Source organism: Crotalus tigris, unplaced genomic scaffold, assembly GCF_016545835.1.
Source record: "Crotalus tigris isolate CLP2741 ecotype Arizona unplaced genomic scaffold, ASM1654583v1 scf7180000017568.12009008, whole genome shotgun sequence".
Lineage (NCBI taxonomy): Eukaryota > Metazoa > Chordata > Lepidosauria > Squamata > Viperidae > Crotalus > Crotalus tigris.
The window spans coordinates 8,889,164-8,907,926 of record NW_024096478.1 but is presented as its reverse complement, the minus strand read 5'-3'; the positions used below and the strand labels follow the sequence as shown (position 1 = coordinate 8,907,926).

At 40.6% G+C, this 18,763-nt stretch overlaps 1 protein-coding gene across 1 annotated transcript in view; it reads left to right on the top strand.

The window, feature by feature from the left end:
* Nucleotides 1-18,763, top strand: part of DOCK2 (dedicator of cytokinesis 2) — a 308,188-nt gene that overhangs the window by 272,986 nt on the left and 16,439 nt on the right. The window contains exons 42-46 of the mRNA XM_039353200.1: nt 2,494-2,575; nt 7,915-7,999; nt 9,306-9,392; nt 9,693-9,869; nt 9,989-10,072. Of these exons, the coding sequence (XP_039209134.1) occupies nt 2,494-2,575; nt 7,915-7,999; nt 9,306-9,392; nt 9,693-9,869; nt 9,989-10,072 (515 nt within the window). The remainder of the gene's footprint in view (nt 1-2,493; nt 2,576-7,914; nt 8,000-9,305; nt 9,393-9,692; nt 9,870-9,988; nt 10,073-18,763) is intronic.

Sequence of the window (18,763 nt, the reverse complement as noted above, 5' to 3'; positions counted from 1 at the left end):
TATTTTGGCTGAGCAGACAAGCTCAATTCAAGTAGTCCTCAACTTACAATCATTCATTTAATGACCATTTGAAGTTGCAACGGCACTGGAAAAAGTGATTTATGACCGTTTTTCACATTTATGACTATTGCAGCAACCCCATGGTCATGTGATCAAAACTGAGATGCTTGGCAACAGGTTCATATTTATGACGGCTGTAGTATCCCCTGGGTCATGTGATCACCTTGTGCAACCTTCTGACCAGCAAATGGGGGAAGCAGATTCCCTTAACAACCATGTTACTAAATTAACAACTGCAGAGATTTAATTAACAACAATGGCAAGAGAGATCGTAAAATGAGGCAAAACTCACTTAACAACTTCTCATTTAGCAACAGAAATATGTGGTTCAATTGCGGTCATAAGTTGAGGACTACCTGTATTACAAGATTAAGTTTCTAAACCCTGGAACCTTTGGCCCAAATTTTGGCTTTAGAACAGAGCCTTTCTGCATTGCAATTTATCATTGAGAACACAATAGAGATAATGAACAGGAAAGCCTATTTTCTTAAGGTTTCCATTACTTAATTTAGGTATCACATTTCTCAGTCTCTTCCTTAGTGAATCATGGGAAGATAGAGTTGGTAGTTAGATAGAGACTGGTAGTGTAAAAGTCTGCTGCAGATACTAATTGGCATTCGATTGATTCTAAGTCTCTGAGCTAAATGCTTGTCAGTTCTCTTATTGAAATTCGATAATAGGCAGAAGGCATTTATTCCTAATTTCCCTACAGTAATTATACATGATTATAGATCAGGTAGCAATGCTGGAGAAAGGTCATATACTTTCTAAGAGATCTGAAAAGGGTATCCTAGAGATGTTTCTGCTCTCATTGTATATCCTCATTGCTGTAAAACACAGTTTATTCTGCTTTAGCTTCTACTGTAGTCTACTGTAGTACAGAATAAATAATAGTCCAATGTTATTTATGTATCATTGGTAGGAATGTTCATCATCACTTGCCTCTGATATTTCTTTTTGTGGACTTGATGGGGAATTGAATTAAAGTCTTTTTCATTTAGACCCAACTAAGCAGCTATTAAGACTGGCTCAATAAGACAAGCACAACCATCACAGGCAGTGATTCCTCTCTTATGTACTTTTGATCCTCTGAAAAGCTGCTTTTCATCTCCCACATCATAAAGGAAAGCTTCTGAAGGAATGATAAAAGGTTATTGCTTCAAAACATAAACAGGACAGCTATAGATGAATCCTTTACACTGAAAACACTGCCCTCTTCTAAGGTTATATTCAACACTTCAGGGTGAACAAGACAACTGCAAATTCCTTTTCTCTATCACAACATGAACAGCTCTTGCTAATAATCTATTCCTGTTCGTGTCCATCTCACAGAAATATAGTGTACAAACTCCAAAGTGTCAGTTGAAATATTTGCACCATATAATTTTAGAGTGCATCTCTGTAAATCTGCAATAATGCATTTGAAGAATAAGATGTCTTAAAGCAGCAGCATAAGTTAAATCAGTCTTCTATGTGAAGACTGTGCCTCAGGGAAAACCAACTTTAAGCTCTTGTGATCTCATAATGAGAGCTAAGCTTCCAGCTTTACTGTAATATATTTGAAATCACACAAATCTCCTTTCTTTTTGGCTACTCTGTAGCTTTGGAGGGTATATGGATGGGCCAAATTCCTACTAGCAGGAACTCTTACAGTATTTCTTCCTAGTTTTTGGAGGATTCACATGTATATCATCTTGCTAAGATGCTCTTATTTCAGAGTTCCTTAAAATGTAACAAAGGAATAGTGCTTGGTTGGTTCTGCAGCTTCCTGTTTATAGCTCTTAAGTTTTTTTTAGATATTACTAGATATCATGCTCAAAACATGAAACAAGATCCGAATGGAATGGCATTAGTCAAAAGCAGTGTTTTGCACTTTCCAGTTGATCAGCTAGATATATTATTGACTGACTTGTTTTAAGTTCTCTGTATGTCAGTGATTGATGGCAGTGAATTGTGTGTCAGCTTCAAACTACTCTTAAACTACTCTTGGATTGGACACAGTAGTAATACCTTGGTTTGTAAACAGCCCAACCAAAGAACCACAAATACTACTCCTGCCAACACTGACAGGACAAGCCACTAGAATATAAAATGAGAGCAAAACTCACTCCCTACTAGCACTGATGATGTTACCTAATTTAGGTAATGAAAGGTCTGCACGATATCAACCAAGCTCAGAGAGCACCAAGGACTCCTCTTTTCAAACCTGAGCTAGGAAAAAACAAATATTTCCCTCTATCAATAATGTTCAATTTATTTGGAACATAGATTTAATCAACCAATTTGTTGTACACTTATTTTTTAAGCTGAATCATGAATTTTATTAATTATGTGATAATTTTATAAAAGACTGTTCTTAAACAATTTTTTTTGTTTCCAGATTATTGATTGTGTCCATTAATGGTATAATGTCCTTAGCTCTTGTGGTTTTAGATTTACAATGCTTCACTGTGCAGCCAGTTTTGGAGGAACATCCTCAATTCAAAAATAAGCCAGTGCCTGATCAAGTAATCAAGTAAGCCCTTATTATCTTATTGACCATGTAAAAATTCCTATAACACAAGTTATCAAAAGTCCTAAGTAGCTTCCATAAAAGTTGGAAAGTTTAATTTGCATTATGGCATTCAAATCAAGACAATTCTCCCTCTGGAATAACATATCATCCAAGATCTGACCCTGCTGGCCTTTCTCAAGATGCTGAAGACATGGACGTGCTCCAGAGCACAAAGGTCAGGAGGTTAGATGACCTGTGAGATGTTATTGTTGAGTGTTTATTGGATGTTTTCTCCAATAGTATTGTAGATTTTTATGCATTTGTTGATACTTTCTATATTGTTTTTGACCAGTGTTGAATGTATGAGATGGGTGTGGCCATATCAAGTAAGTTAATAAATAAAGTCAAATTTGAGTTGGAATGATCAGATAGGGGAAGTCATTCTCCAGACTTGTAAAAACAAGAACTATTGCCATAGCAGCCAGCAATTCTACAAGGGAAGAAGCCACATCAGCCGAATGAAACTTTGACAAGGTTTCTTCTTTATAAAATTTCACAATCCCCAGATTAAAAAAAAAATATCTACTGGGTACAATCAGTCTGTTTGCCAGGCACATATTAAATTAGCAGGGAAATAATAAAACAGCCTGACAGACTTAATGAGTTAAAATATAACTTTGATGATATTCTCAAGAATGGATTATCAAACCCGGAGCTTCCATTGTGGGAACAAATGAGAGGCCCTAGAGTCTATCCATCTTGAGAGGAAAAAAATTGTTTGTTGGTAGATGTTAGTCAATATTACATCGATCTATTTTATTGCAATGAGAATACTCCCTTTCTCTTGTACTGCTACAAGGACATAGAGAGTTTCAACTTGCATTATTTTGTTAATCAAAGATTAATAGATTTTATTTTACTAGTGGATAAACCAAAAGCATCCTCTTCTTTCTGCCTGCTAACATTTCCAATTGAAATGGTATCTGAAAGACAAGATAACTGTGTGTAATGAATAAAGGAGAAAGCAAGAGAAATAAGAAGGGATGATGCCCTTTGATATTACTGAAGCCTCTGCACTTTTGTCATGTAGTTCGGATGTTTTATTTGGGGGCTTAATTCTTAAAAGATAAGAAAGGAAAGATAGAGCCACTTTGTCTAGTGGTGAAGGCACCATGCTAGAAACCAGGAGACTGTTAGTTTTAGTTTTGCTTTAGGCATGAAAACCAGTTGGATGACTTTGGGCTACTCACTGTCTCTTAGTCCACTTCACAGAGTTGTTTTTCTGGGGAGAAGGAAGAAGAAAGGAGTATTAAGTAAGTTTGCTGCCTTGCGTTATTAATAAACATAATAAAGATGGGATTAACAAATCTTTTTTAAAGAAGGTAAAAGTGGTCCATGCACTTTTCTTTGACAAATAGCAATAGCACTTACATTTATATACCCCTCCCTAGTGCTTTACAGCACTCTCTGAGCGGCTTACAGAGTCAGCATATTGCCCCCAACCATCTGGGTCCTTATTTTACCAACCTCAGAAGGATGAAAAGCTAAGCCAACCTTGAGCTGGTCAGGATCGAACTCCTAGCTATGGGCAGAGTCAGTCTGCAGTACTGCATTCTAACTACTGTGCCTCCACAGCTCCTAACTAAATGTGTTTTGCTGTTATATCTTTGTAGGGTTTTATTTTATTTCACAAAATAGCTCAGATTTGCTGGCTTTCCTGGTGTTCTCCCATTTAAATGTTAACCATGCCTAACGCCTACTTGGCTTTTTCAAGATCAGCCATGGTTGATATATCCTGTCACATTTGTGATTTGTAGGAAATTACAGTTTTAAAACATTGTTTTTAAGAGCAACATGTTTTGATTACAATCAGCTCTGATTTATCAACTTGTGAAGAATGGCTAAAGTTTACTTCAAATGAAACTTTAGATACTGGAGAATCAATAAGTGACATCTTTGTTCTCCCAAGTTTTCTTTTTAATATTCTTCGTCTGTAAGGAACTTTTAAAATTGGCAGCATAAAGCATTTTTCCACCTGCATCTGCAAGCTAATGAAAAGGCTCTTCTACCATGAGACGCACAAATTACCAGCCTAATAGAAGGCACCTTGAAAGCACACACCGTTCATGTCTTTGTAACTGTCCTTCCATATGTCATGTTGTCACTACTTAAATGTATTTTCCCCCCATCATTAAGGATAAAACGGTTGGTGTACCACCAATCTAACTAATGTTGCCAAATGTAGCTGATTGAAGGGAATGATAATTCAGATGTAATGCAATAGCTGTCATGTGTTTGAACAGACCTTTTCAATTTAAGATTCCACAGTCATTTGTGTGAAAATGGGAAGGTGGCAAGCCATGTTAACTATGGAGAAGCGCTTGTTAACGATAAAGCTGGCAGGATTGAGGGATCATTTCTTCCATCATTGGACTAGTTCCAACCTTCCTTTTTCTTTTTGACAGACTGTTGTCACTATATCATTTGGGTTCTTGTCTCTTTTCTTCTTGCCATGTTATCTTGAATAATCATTGACCCACTCATTTCTGTCTTCTGCTACATTAAGCCTATTGCCTTCGGCAATGTCTTTAAGAGAGTTTCTTTTCTGTTGATCAGAGGTCAAAAGTGAATACATATCATCAAAATTAGATATAAACTCTCCAGTAGGAAAAAAATAAAGCTATCTCCTTATTTCAATTATGCATGTTTGTGCATATGTGTAGCTGTATGTGTGTGTTTATCTCTGTGTATGAATAGGTCAACGAATGCATAGCTACACCCAAGCAGTGTTTTCATTCCTTAACTTTTGTTCTTTAAATCCTGTTGAGTATGTCATTGCATTACTACATTGTATGATACATACCCCACAATTGGAGGGTTGGGGACATGCATGGGAGTTTCTAGATTAGAAATCCTTACATTAATTTTCATTAGATTCTTTTCCAAGAATTTTTTTCTTATTCTTCACAAACTATAGGTATTTTATGGCTTCTTGCTTTTTTGAATCTATAGATTGCTATACTGTAAATGGAGTTGTCACAATAACAGGTGATCTTATTAGGTCTGCAAAGTAGTTGAAATATTACATGTATCAGCAGGGAAAATATCATCTGCTTCAGACCATTTATAGCTTTCTGTAAAATGAAGTGTTTTATGTGAGCCTATATAAAGTGAAAAGGGTGAATGTTGATAAATTAGCCACAGTAAGAAGCAGCATCTGTAGAATTAGACTTCTACAGATTGTTATTTAGAATGCTTGGAAGGGGTTCCATGTTTCTTTGACCTTTGGAAACAATGGTGGCTGCCATTGATTTTCATGAAATACCCGGATAAGTATCACCCTTTATTTTTCCCAATTTAAAACTGTTAAAAATATTATAGTCTTAAAAAAAATAGCTTGATCTTGCATTTGAGACAGCAGAACCTCTGTGCTCATTGTTCCTATTCACTGTAGATCTGGAAGCAATTTTCCATGTTCTCCGTGTAATAGTGATATGAGATGGTAACAGACTAAGAATTAGACAACACACTCTGCAGGGAAGTAGTTTCAGAGAAGCTTGATCTATCTTTTATACTATACTACCACTCTCTGGCCAACCAGTTTTTACACAGAAGTAGTCTTCACTTAGTGACCACAACTGAGACTGACAATTGGGTCATTAAGCAAGATGGATGCTAAGTGAAACTGTGACAGCTTATGATCTTTTGTTTTATGATCCTTCATTTTACAAACTTGTGAAAATTGTAAATGGAAGGATTGTTCACGAAGTTACTTTTTCGGCACTGCTGTAACTGCAAATAGTGGTTAAACAGGGTGTTTGTTAAACAAGGACTATATTTTTAAACATAGGTATACTATTTCTTGGTAGTATAAAGAGTGAATTTGGGGAGAAAATAGACAAGGAAGGAAAAGAAGAAAGTGAAAGAAATAAGAATAAAAGTGATATAATTAGAAGAGGGCCAGGTGTGAGTCTTGAATGAAAATATATGAAATAATTTTTCTAGAAAATGAATATAAAGTGCACATAATTCTATATGATGTTAAAATGACATAAAAAATGAAAAGAAGTACCACAATAGTGGGAAGTATGAAAAAGAATGTTTAATAGAAAAATGACAAAAAAGACGTGTGACATCATATAAGAGAATAATGACAGAAAAATATGCATACTGAACAGAAAAGATAGTTGCAAAGCATTTAGTCAAAGAGAGTAAGGAATGATTAAGATTAAAAGGTTTGTTGCAAGAAAAGAATGGTTGTCAAAATAAGTGAAAATGTCTGAGTGTAAAATGATTCTTTTGCCCACTTTATTATATGAAAATAAGACTTTGGTATATCAAGAAAAGTTCGGATGCAGTGAGAATGGTATGTTTAATATTTAAGCATTGTAAAATAAGAAACTATAATGAACTGGCAATTAATGAATGTTGATTGACTTTCTGAATTACTACAATGTGTGCCCTACATAGGTCTGTCCTTGAAGATTGCTCAGAAGCTATAGGTACACAGGGAATGGTAGCAAGATCATTACTTTTTACATAGTTTTAGTGTTTTTTATTGCTTTATAGTGGATTATAGCCTGCCATAAGTTGTTACAGACAGATTTCATAAATATTTAAAATTTATAAACCAAATAAAGGAAACCCTTTTCAAATAGCTATTCCATTGTGATTTTTCAAAGTGAGCCTCTTCTTTTTTGAGTTTTCCTCAAGTGGAACTTTCCATTTCTCCATTTTGCACACACAATGCTGATCTAAAGCCCAAAGGCATCTATATGTGCACAGCCCTCATATTAACTGAATTTTAAATGCTACCTGGTATCAATTTATAATTTGCAATAGTTTGCACTATTCAAGCTAACATTAATCGGGACCTATCTGTAGTCACAACCAAGCCAAGGCCCATTGCTAAGTCATAGCATAATCAACCTCTGAAAGGCAAAGATTCATTATAGCTTGAAAGATATGGAGGATGATACTTATAGATTGGATATTTTTCCCCATTTCTTATTTATCTGTGGAATGTAGAAATATTCTAAGTGTGATCAAAACTAGCCCCGCTTCCATATATCTATATGTTTTTGATATATGGTCACATTGTGATAATTTCTTCAGACTACTAGATACCAATGGCATCCTGAAAAGGCACACTTTCCAATCAGGTTTAGACATACTTAATAATGTACAGTGTAATGCTTTGAATACAATGAAGACATTTGAGATAAAAGTGGATAGCGTATATTGAGACTAAATAAATGAAGTTAAATTGAATTTTCATATGGAAAAAGTAAAAAAGGTTTGTAATCTCTATCTCTCTCTCTCCCTCCCTCCCTCCCTCCCCCCCCCTCTCTCTCTCTCAGTTTTTATAAATCTAACTATGTGCAAAGATTCCACTATTCAAGACCAACCAGAAAAGGATCAGTTGACCCTGAAAATGAATTTGCTGTAAGTATCTTTTCACGTTTTGAACACCGCCATGTTATCTGTCACTCAGATGTGACACAAGGCATTGCTCAGGTGATGCTACATACTTTATTAGAAGGCAGAAGAGGTACAAAATGCCATAGAAGCATCATTGGGCTGGACAGGCAGGGTATAAAATTACTCAGGCTTTCCCCATAGTTTCATCTGGTATCAACAGAATGATTTCTGTCAGGGCTGACTCTCATGAATTTCAAGAATGTCATATATTTGGGGTATACAGTAGTGGCCAAAATTGTGGAAAAGTGTACAGTAGAAATGCCACCTTTGGTTAAGTTTCCATCCATTTTTCTTCTAATTTCTTTATAACTGTAGCCTTGTTCACTTAATAATACTATTTACATCGCTCTCTGGGCAACCAGTCAACTCTTTGCACCATTACTTTAATTTTATTATGTTTTACAAGCTCACTAAATGAAAGGAAAAAAAGACCCAGCCAACTTGATAGCAATCACATAACACACTGACAAATGTCCTCCTCTCAACTGCAATACATGACATCCATAACTGAATCCTATTGTGATCTGATTGGCTCATTGCCAAAACAAGATGACACCTGATTGGCTCTCTAAACACTCATGCTCATTGGCTACAATCAGATGAAGGAAAGCTACCTGATATCAACCTAAGCAAGTTGTGCTTCCTTTTTCTGGTTATTTGGCTATAACTTTTCATAGAATACAGTACATATAATTGAACAAACTTTGTTGTATTACATTCTTGATTAAATTATCTTTCCATTGATATATAATTTTATGGTACTACTCCAAAACAAGTGGTGTTATTAGCCATCAAACCTCAAAAATACACTTTTCCCAAAAGATTGCCACAATTTTGGCCATTACTGTAGTTACATAATAAGCCCAATGGAATAACAAATGATAGGTTGGTTATCAAACAACATTTTTAAAAATATTTCAGATCATTCTAGTTTAAGTCAAGTTATCGGTGATCTTTGGCATACCATTCCGTCAGTATTTCAGTCTTGTCCCTTCCCTCCCACTGTTTGTGTGTGTGTGTGTGTGTGTGTGTGTGTGTGTGGTTGTGCTGGTGGAACACAGTGTTGCAGACTGTATTAAAGTATTCTGGTTTGTAAAAGAAATGGTGAAATCATCCATCTCTCCCTCCCTCCCTCTCTCCCCCCCTCTCAAATAATATTGATGCCGGGAAAAGATTTCCCTGTCATTTAAATTATATTTCCAGTAAGCTCTTATCTTTCTAACAAAATGATTTAACTGTTGTAATATTTCTTCTCTGCATCTTTTAACAGTCTATGTGGATTGAGAGAACATCCTTTACTACAGCTTATAAACTCCCTGGAATCTTGCGTTGGTTTGAGGTTGTGTCCATGTCACAGGTGTGTATTAGAATTCTGATGAGTATTATATGTAGTTTAACCTCCAGAAATAGAAAGAAAGAGTCAATGCTATTTTATGAGGGAAAAAAAAAACCACAAGGTTATTATGTTACCAGGGAATCCATTCTCCTACTAAGCAATATGGTTCAATATGCATTTGACTTTTTTGAGATTGGGGAATTTTAATGAAATGCTAACACATTTCATAATGATTGAAAGTTGTCTCAGATCCCAATGCAGCCAATCTGGGACACAAACTTGCAGGTGGGATTGATGATAATCTTGTTGCCTCCTCCACAGGCTACAATTAGCCCCTTGGAGAATGCCATTGAAACAATGTCCATGACAAATGAGAAGATTCTGGCAATGATCAATCAGTACCAAAGTGATGAGAACCTTCCCATTAATCCTTTGTCCATGCTTCTGAACGGAATTGTTGATCCAGCAGTCATGGGAGGGTTTGCTAAGTACGAGAAGGTAAGGAGTTAGGCTATTGTATTTAAAATGAAATAATCCTCCAGTATATTAGATCTTCAGCACAACCCATGAATGTCATGTTCAGATGAAAAACTGAGTGACCTCTTTTCTGCTTGCAGGCTTTCTTCACAGATGAATATACTAGGGATCACCCAGAGGATCAGGAGAAACTAAACAGGCTCAAAGACCTGATTGCTTGGCAGGTATTGAAATGCTGGGCACAATTCTCTGATTTTTTTAAAAAATAAATATTATTAATTTCTCCCTTTTCTTTTGCTGATTGATCTCCTTTCCAGAGGAGAAGCACAGCAATATATAATGCATGCCTATTTTCCTTCTGTTTTCCTTTGTTTGTTTGTTTGTTTGAAGAGGAATACTTGTCGGAAGTGTGACTGGAAATATCACATAAAAAGTATGTTGCAAAAAGTTTTTCATCCACATTTAATGAGCCTCCTTTCATGAACAAAAGCATCAGGAATCCCTTGGTGATTTAGTTGAATACTTACTTCCTAGAAATGCTTATGTAATGTTAAGAAGGGGAAAAAAGCTGACATCACAGTATTTCTGTTGCTGTCAGATAAACAGGAAACAAGTGAAAACACTGATTTTGCATAGGCTTGGAATGATGTTTAATTTTCTGCTATTAACAGTTTCACCAGGCTTGGGTGAAAACAACCTATTAACACTCTGATCTAAAAATATCACTTCTATTTTTATGTTCTTGCTGAAGTACCAAACGTAGCAACTTTATGAGAGATGTAGCATAATAGTTGTTGAGTCCGTGGCAGGAAACAGACACGAGAAGCAGCTGGAGTTCTCAGTTTCTTTTATTCAGCGTTCAGCTTACAGGAAGATGGCTTCAGCCTCGCCCACACGCCTTGCAGCCTCTTATATAGGCAACTCCCGGGTAAATGGGTTACTTTTCCCGCGCCAGCACCCGCGCATGCGCACGGCGCTGGCGACAGCCTGTCTGGTCCCGGGCAGCTTTGCACCTGCCCGGGACTGCCTGCAAACGCCCGAGCCGTTTGCAAGGCTCGGGACATAACACCCCTTTCCCCCGGGCTAAAACTACTACCAACATACAACATTTATTTTATACGACAATTTGCTCCCCAGTGCTCCCACTGTTTACTGGCTTTTGCCTTGCCAGCAATGTTATGTAATCTTCTAGGTACTTAGGAGATTTCTTTGCTCTCTGTGACCTTCTTAGCTCTGGGTTACTGGCATAAGTCCCCTGACTGGAGGGAGGCGTGAGCCTGTTCTCTCTATTGTGCCCTGGTGTCTTCCAAGGACTGTGCCCCGATGCCTGGCCTGCTTGCTTGCCCACCGGGCTCGTCAGGCCAGGGCTTCTGTTGCTTTGTGACCTGGTTGTCCTACCTAGCTGTAGACCCTCAGGCCCCTTGAAGTGATAGCCACTGCTGGGCGTCTCTGTAGAACCTCCTAGGTCAGTCCAAGACCTGTCAGGAGGCTGTCCATTCCCTGAACCCCATTCTGTGCTCGGGCTCGTGTGGGTTTCTGTACTTTCCCAAAACTCAGGTGTTCCCTGATTTGTGCTAGGGGTGTTGTAGTCGGGACTTGGTTCCTCGACTAGCTCTGTGTATGTTTGACCCCCTGTAGGATTTGGGGTAAGGTCAGGCCAACCTTGGGAATTGTGTGCCAGCTCTCTTGCGGGGAATGATTTGTTGGGATGCCCCCGGGTATCCTCCGTTGCTGGAGTGCTGTGTGATGTGTGTGGAAAGTGAGTATGCCCCCGGGGTGACTCCCTGGCTGGAGTAGGCGTGAGTGCCTGTTGTGTGGGTAAGCTCCATGACTTTCTTTTCGGAGCAATTGCGGAATCTTGGGATGGGCCATTTGTGGCTCCCTCAGTGGAGATGGGCAGTAGCTCTTGCCCTTCCCTTTGCTCCAAAGGGTCCCCCTCCCCCCTGGAAAAGACCCAGGAGTCTCATCAGAAAAGTCCCGCCTAGAGCGGAGTTGGTCGATGTGCCGACGCAGGACACGACCGTTGTCCAGGGCTACCTCGTAGGAGAGAGGACCTGTGACCCTGGAAACAGAAGCGGGGACCCATGTATGACCAGGCCCGTAATTGCGAGCCCAAACCGGGGCACCCACAAGTAGTTGTCTAGGTGCCCTAGGATGTGAGGTAGATGAAGGCAGTCTGTCCGGATGCAACCGGTCAAGTCTAGTAGTAAGTTGGCGCCCCCAACGAAGTTCAGCTGGACTTCTCCCTGTAGAAGTGGACGGTGTGGTGCGATAAGAAAGGAGAAAGTCAGCCAACCTGTGATGCCAGTCCCCGTAGGTGAGTCTCTTCAAGGCGTCCTTTGAGATGCGCACCATGCATTCAGCCATACCGTTGGTGGACGGGGGAAAAGGCGCAGACGTGGCATGACGAATCAGGTTTGCCTGTAAGAAAGCTTGGAATTCGGAGGAGGTGAATTGAGGGCCGTTGTCGGACACAATGACATCTGGCAGCCCGTGTGCAGCAAAAATCCCCCTCAGTACCTGAATAGTCTTTGCAGTGGTGGTGGATGAGACAGGCACAACCTCAAGCCATTTTGAATGGCTGTCAACAAGGACCAAGAAGAACTGGCCCTGAAAGGGCCCAGCGTAGTCAATGTGCACCCTAGACCATGGGGACTGTGTTTCCTCCCATCTATGCACAGGAGCTTGGGGCATCTCTGGGCGAGATCGTTGGCACAGGTGGCATGCGTGTACCTTAGCCTCAATACCTTTATCTAAACCAGGCCACCACAAGTGGCTTCGTGCAAGAGCCTTCATACGAACAATGCCAGGATGACCCTCGTGGAGGGATTCTAAGACCCTAGTCCTCATTGAGGTGGGAATGACAACTCTGTTTCCCCAAAGCAGACAACCCTGAGAAAGGGACAGTTCGTTCCTTTTGGACCAGAAACTCTGAAACTCAGGACTAGGGCAGTGCTCAGGCCACCCGGACAGGACCCAGGAGCGGACACGTGAAAGTGTGTGATCTGTACCTGTTTCAGCGGTAACATCCCTGGCACTAAGAGGGAGCTCGGGCAAGGCTTGGATTGATAGAATGTTGACAGCTGGCGCGGGGTCAGCTTCTACTACTGGCAGAGGCAACCTACTGAGGCCATCAGCATGGCCCATTTCTTTCCCAGGCTTGTGGATTAATGAAAAATCATATGCAGACAAAAAAATAGACCACCTAAGCATTCTAGGGGAAATGATGTGGGGAGTCTGCTTACGTGTGGTAAACAGTCCCAGCAGAGGCTTATGGTCAGTGAAGACCGTGAAATGCCTGCCATATAGAAAATCGTGGAATTTTTTAATTCCAGCAACAACAGCCAGAGCCTCCCTGTCTATCTGAGCGTAGTTGCGCTCGGCAGAAGACAGTGTTCTGGAGTAGTATGCAATAGGAACCTGAGTTCCATCAGACCTGAGGTGACTCAGGACAGCTCCAACCCCGTAGGGGGACGCATCACAAGCGATGCACACAGGAAGAGACTCGTTGAAATGTGCAAGAACACTGTTAGAAGTGAGCAAGGCCTTGACTTCTTTAAAGCAAGCCTCATGTGCTTGTGACCACAGCCACACAGCTTGTTTGTCTAGTAGCCTGTGAAGAGGCTCAGCTACACTAGCTTTATGTGGAAGAAAAGAATTGTAGAAATTCAGGAGGCCTAAGAAGGCCTGAAGTTCGGCCTTAGACTTTGGCCTGGGTGCTTCTAAAATAGCAGTTAGTTTGGATTCAGCAGGATGAATCCCAGCAGCATCAATTTTGAATCCCAGAAATTCAGTAGAAGGCACCCCAATCTTGCATTTGTCTTTTCTGAGCTTGAGGCCTGATTTCCTGAATCTTAACAGGACAGCCCTAAGCCTTTCAGCTAGAATGTGTGTGGAGTCTCCTGCAATCAAGACATCGTCAAAGTAGGGGCAGACCCCTGGTATACCTCGTAGTGTGTTTTCCATTACGCTTTGGAAAATCCCAGGAGCAACATTCACTCCAAACTGTAGCCTTTTTACCTTAAAGGCTCCCCTGTGGGTCACAATGGTCTGAGCTATGGCAGCATCATCATCAACAGGCAGCTGTTGATATGCTTGAGCTAGGTCAAGCTTTGCAAAAACACGCCCCCCCTTGAGAGAGGCCAGGATGTGACTGACCACAGGAACAGGATAGGCATGTTGCTGCAATGCCTTATTGAGTGTGCATTTGTAATCAGCACAAATGCGAATGTCCCCATTTGCCTTTAGAGGCGTGACAATGGGGGTCTCCCACGGGCTGGAATCAACAGGTTCTAGGATTCCCTGTTGGATTAGTTTGTCTAATTCAGTGTCAATCTTACTTTTTAAAGCAAAAGGGACCCTTCTTGCTTTAATCCTAATGGGAGTGACAGTGGGGTCTAGCTTTAAGGACACAGGTGGTCCTTTGAATGTGCCCAGCTGGGGGCTGAAAACATCTGCAAATTCTTTGCAGACTTCCTGTAGGTCGAGTGTTTGTAAGCTGTTGAGTCCTGTGACGTGTATCCCCAGGGCCTCAAACCAATCGAGTCCTATGAGACTCGTTCGTTCACCCCCTACTACTAATAAGTCTAGTGGACCTTCAAAACTCTTGTATTGCACGTTAAGGGTGGCCTCCCCCTTAACACACACTCTTGAGTTCTGAAAATCTGTTAATACAATATCAGAAGGCCTTAACTTGGCCTTAGTCCCACTACTGGAACAAATCTTCCTAAATGTATGCAATGAAATGATGGAAAGGGCAGACCCTGTGTCTAGTTCCATAGATAATGGAACCCCTTGTAGCTTCACGTTGAGTGACAGCTTTTTCTTCATGGGCTTGTGTGTGCCTGTCCTACAGATGCTTCTTCGCGAAGCGCAAAAACCTACCCTATTCTGGCTGGGGAGTCTGGTACCCTTCAGGCGTTCTTCTTGGGGTTGTGCCTTTCGTCGGGCCAGACACACAGCTGCAATGTGCCCTTGTTTGCCGCATGCCCGGCAGGTAGCGGAGCGGAACTTGCAGTCGGTTCTCCTGTGGCGACCTCCACAGCCGATGCACTTGAGCGGAGCCGAAGAGCTTTCCTTCTGGTTCTCTTCCTTCGCGGGGTGTAGACGGTCGACTTCTTCGTCCGGATCCTCCTCGGAGTTTCGTCGGACGTCTTCCTGGTGCACGGACGCACCCTCTGCACTGCTTCTGATCGGCCGCATGTTCTTGACGGCGCCGTTTGCTGCTTCTTCTGCGGTGACTTCCCTTAAGGCGTCTTGGAAGGATAATTCTTCCTTAGCGAAAAGTCTCTGTTGTAGCTCTCGATGCCTTAACCCGCACACGAATCGGTCCCTCAGTCGTTCCTCGAGGTCCTTGAACTCGCAGGGCTTGGCGGCCTTCCGTAACGCAGCGATGTATTCCTTGGCTGACTCACCGGACCGTTGATCCCTCTGTTCGAAGGTGTGGCGCCATGAGATAACGGACACCTTGGGGTGGAAGTGCTCCTTCAGCAGCTTCTTCAGGTCTGCGTAGCTTACAGACTCTACTGGATAAGGTGCTGCAAGGTTTTCTGCGATTTCGAAGGCGTCTTGGCCGCAAACGCAAAGCAGGGTGGCAGCCTTCAAGCTATCTTCCCTCACTTGGTTTGCCTTGAAGTAGTTCTCTATTCTGGATACGTAGGACTCCCACCGCTCTGGATGTGAGACATCGAATTCCGAAAGCCTTCCGATTTTCGCCATCTTCGGATCTTCAGGAGACGGGTCTATCAGCCAGCCTACCCCCGAATGTGCACCGGATTGGCGGGCAGCTGCCGAGTCGACGCCGTTCCTCTTCCGCCGCTCAGGACTCCTTGGGTAAGCTTACACTTCTTCCTTTCCAGGTAGTGCAAGGCATCCCACCTTCGTCGCCAGTGTTGAGTCCGTGGCGGGAAAACAGACACGAGAAGCAGCTGGAGTTCTCAGTTTCTTTTATTCAGTGTTCAGCTTACAGGAAGATGGCTTCAGCCTCGCCCAAACGCCTCGCAGCCTCTTATATAGGCAACTCCCGGGTAAATGGGTTACTTTTCCCGCACCAGCACCCGCGCATGCGCACGGCGCTGGCGACAGCCTGTCTGGTCCCGGGCAGCTTTGCACCTGCCCGGGACTGCCTGCAAACGCCCGAGCCGTTTGCAAGGCTCGGGACATAACAATAGCAATGCTTTATTTTTTCCATAGACTAATCTATTTTTTGCTTCTAGTTTGTTTATGGATAAGTCACCCACATTATCAGTATCTTCCTTCTTCTACTGACATTTGAATCAGTAGAAATAGCTACTGTTTGCTGTGGAAATAGCTACTAAAAATATATGCAAACAAATGTTTAATCTTGGTGTTATGAAGTAAGTCCTTCATTTACATGTTTGTATATATTTTATATCAGCTCCATAGTTGTTTTCATAAACATCTTTGCACAAACTTCTTTGGTGCATAATAGCACCAGCTTTTGTCACATCTTCACACCCACAATATACATCTAGATTGCATTCAGAAGACATCACTTTTAATGGTGGTGTCCAGTGCTATCTAAAATACTAGAAATTTAGAACTTCAGATTGTTCTGATAACTCTGAATCATTATTAAAGAAAGTTACCTAGTGCAAACAATCAACCTTTAAACAAGAAAATATATTTGTCCATTAGCGTAGTCCTGTTTTTCATGTACCAAAAGAGGAATTACATAAGAAACATGAAGATTCACCATCTTTCTGGACAGAACAGGTGAAGTACTATATTGGGGAAATATCTGCACTGTGCCACTTCTTTGAAAAGCAGGAGACAAAGCAATTCATGAGTATTGGAAGGGATGGAAAGTCCCTGGCTTTCATAAAATCTGTGTAATGCAGGGGTATCAAACTGCTGGCCTGCGGGCCGGACACGTCATCCAGAAACTGCGCCCACCCCATTGCCGGCAATGGCAAAACTATCCCGATACTTTGCATGATGTCACATGACATCGTGAGTTTGACATGCCTGGTGTAATGTGTAACCGCCTCACAATTTTAGTACGAGGGGATGTCACAAAATGGTGTGCTCAAGATGATGTGAAATGCGTATCTCTGATTTTTGACAAATGATTTTTGACAACTGACAAGAGCTCTAAACTCTTGGGAACTAAGTATAGGCCTGAGGCCATAAACTATTACCCATGAGTTTAGAAGACATATCTATCATTACTGATTGAACGATTACTAATATGCTCCGTCAAGTTATTGTTAACTCTTAGCAGTAACACAGATAAACCAGTCTCCAATCTGACCTTTCAGGTCTTCCACAGCTCTAATCAAAAATCTAATCTAATCTAATCCAAAACTCTAGTTGTTGGTAATCTACTTCTTCCTCTTACTTCCTTACTCCTTTTTCCAGCATGTGGATTTCTCAAGAGAACTAGGTCATTACATACTGTGTACAAAATGTGATAATTTGAGTCTGGTTGTTTTGTGCCTCACATGACAATTCTGGATTGATTCATTGTATAATTTCTTTGTTTTCTTAGCTACCTTAGTCAACTCTACACCAGAGTTCAAAAGTGCTAATGCTCTTTCTAGCTTGTCTCTTCAAAGTACAATTTTTACTTTCCTAGAGTGCCACAGGGAAAACCATTGAGTGCACAGTTCTAATATTTGTAGGCATAGATACATGATGGCATCTGAATATTTTTGCCAAGTCTTTTACTGCTACTCCATTAAATGAGAGTATGCAGCATGTTTCTTGACTGATGTTTTCTTTATGTATTATTGTTAGTTTATTCTAAAAGACAGAAATTATCCACCACTTGAATATTTATATTATAAATAGGTATTTGCTGTACCTATTATTTAGTCTTATTTATATTTAATTTTAATCCCATTTCTTCACATTGCTCCTTAATTTTCATCGCAAGAGCTTACAGATCACTTACATTTTCAACTATCAGAGTAGTGTTCATTAGCATGGTGTAGGTTATTAATGTTTTGTCTTCCAATTTTAAAAACCTACCCATATTCTTCTCGCTTAAAATATATTCAACATATAAGATATTGAATAAATAAGGGGAGAATACAGTGTTGTTTTATCCTTTGAAGTCAGTCTGTCCAGCTCTAATCTAGCCCTATCATGGTGAACCATGGTGGTGCAGTGGTTAGAATGCAGTACTGCAGGCTACTTCTGCTTACTGCCAGCTTCCTGCAGTTCAGCTGTTCAATTCTCACCAGCTAAAGATTGACTCAGCCTTCCCTCCTTCTGAGGTAGGTAAAATGAGGACCCGGATTGTTGAGGACAATAGGCTGACTCTGTAAACCATTTAGAGAGGGCTGTAAAGCACTGTGAAGTAGTATATAAGTTTAAATGCTATTGCTATTGCTATCATAAAAACTATTATTATTCTGGAATATTTTCAGATCTTTATCTGTGACAGACTGAATGGTATCTCACCTGAAGCCCATTATCTAACACTATATTACCAATCATTTATTATTATTTTTGTGGGGATTTGGTAAAATACAGGAAAGGTACAATTAACCTTCTCCCACACCACAGTCATTAGAGACATCATCCATCTTCAGCACCATTCCATACTGCTGCTACTCAATATATATATGTGCTTGTTTTGGTTGCAAAACTGGGATGACCTTCAGGCCTTGGATGATCTTTCTGGAAGTAAATACTGTACTCTTGGTATACATTCCTGGTGTTCTTTGCTGATCCCTCCAGGAAGACAGACACATACATGACAATGAGGAAACAACCATGCTACTGTGCTTGAAATTTCAGCTGAAATGGCTTTGCTTCTAAACTTACTAATGCTTTGATCGCTTAGCAAAATGCTTACAATGTAATCTTTGCAACACAGTGAAAATGTCCACTATGTACCATGGTTGAGTAAATTGTTGGCTTATAGTACATTTCACCAATCATACTAA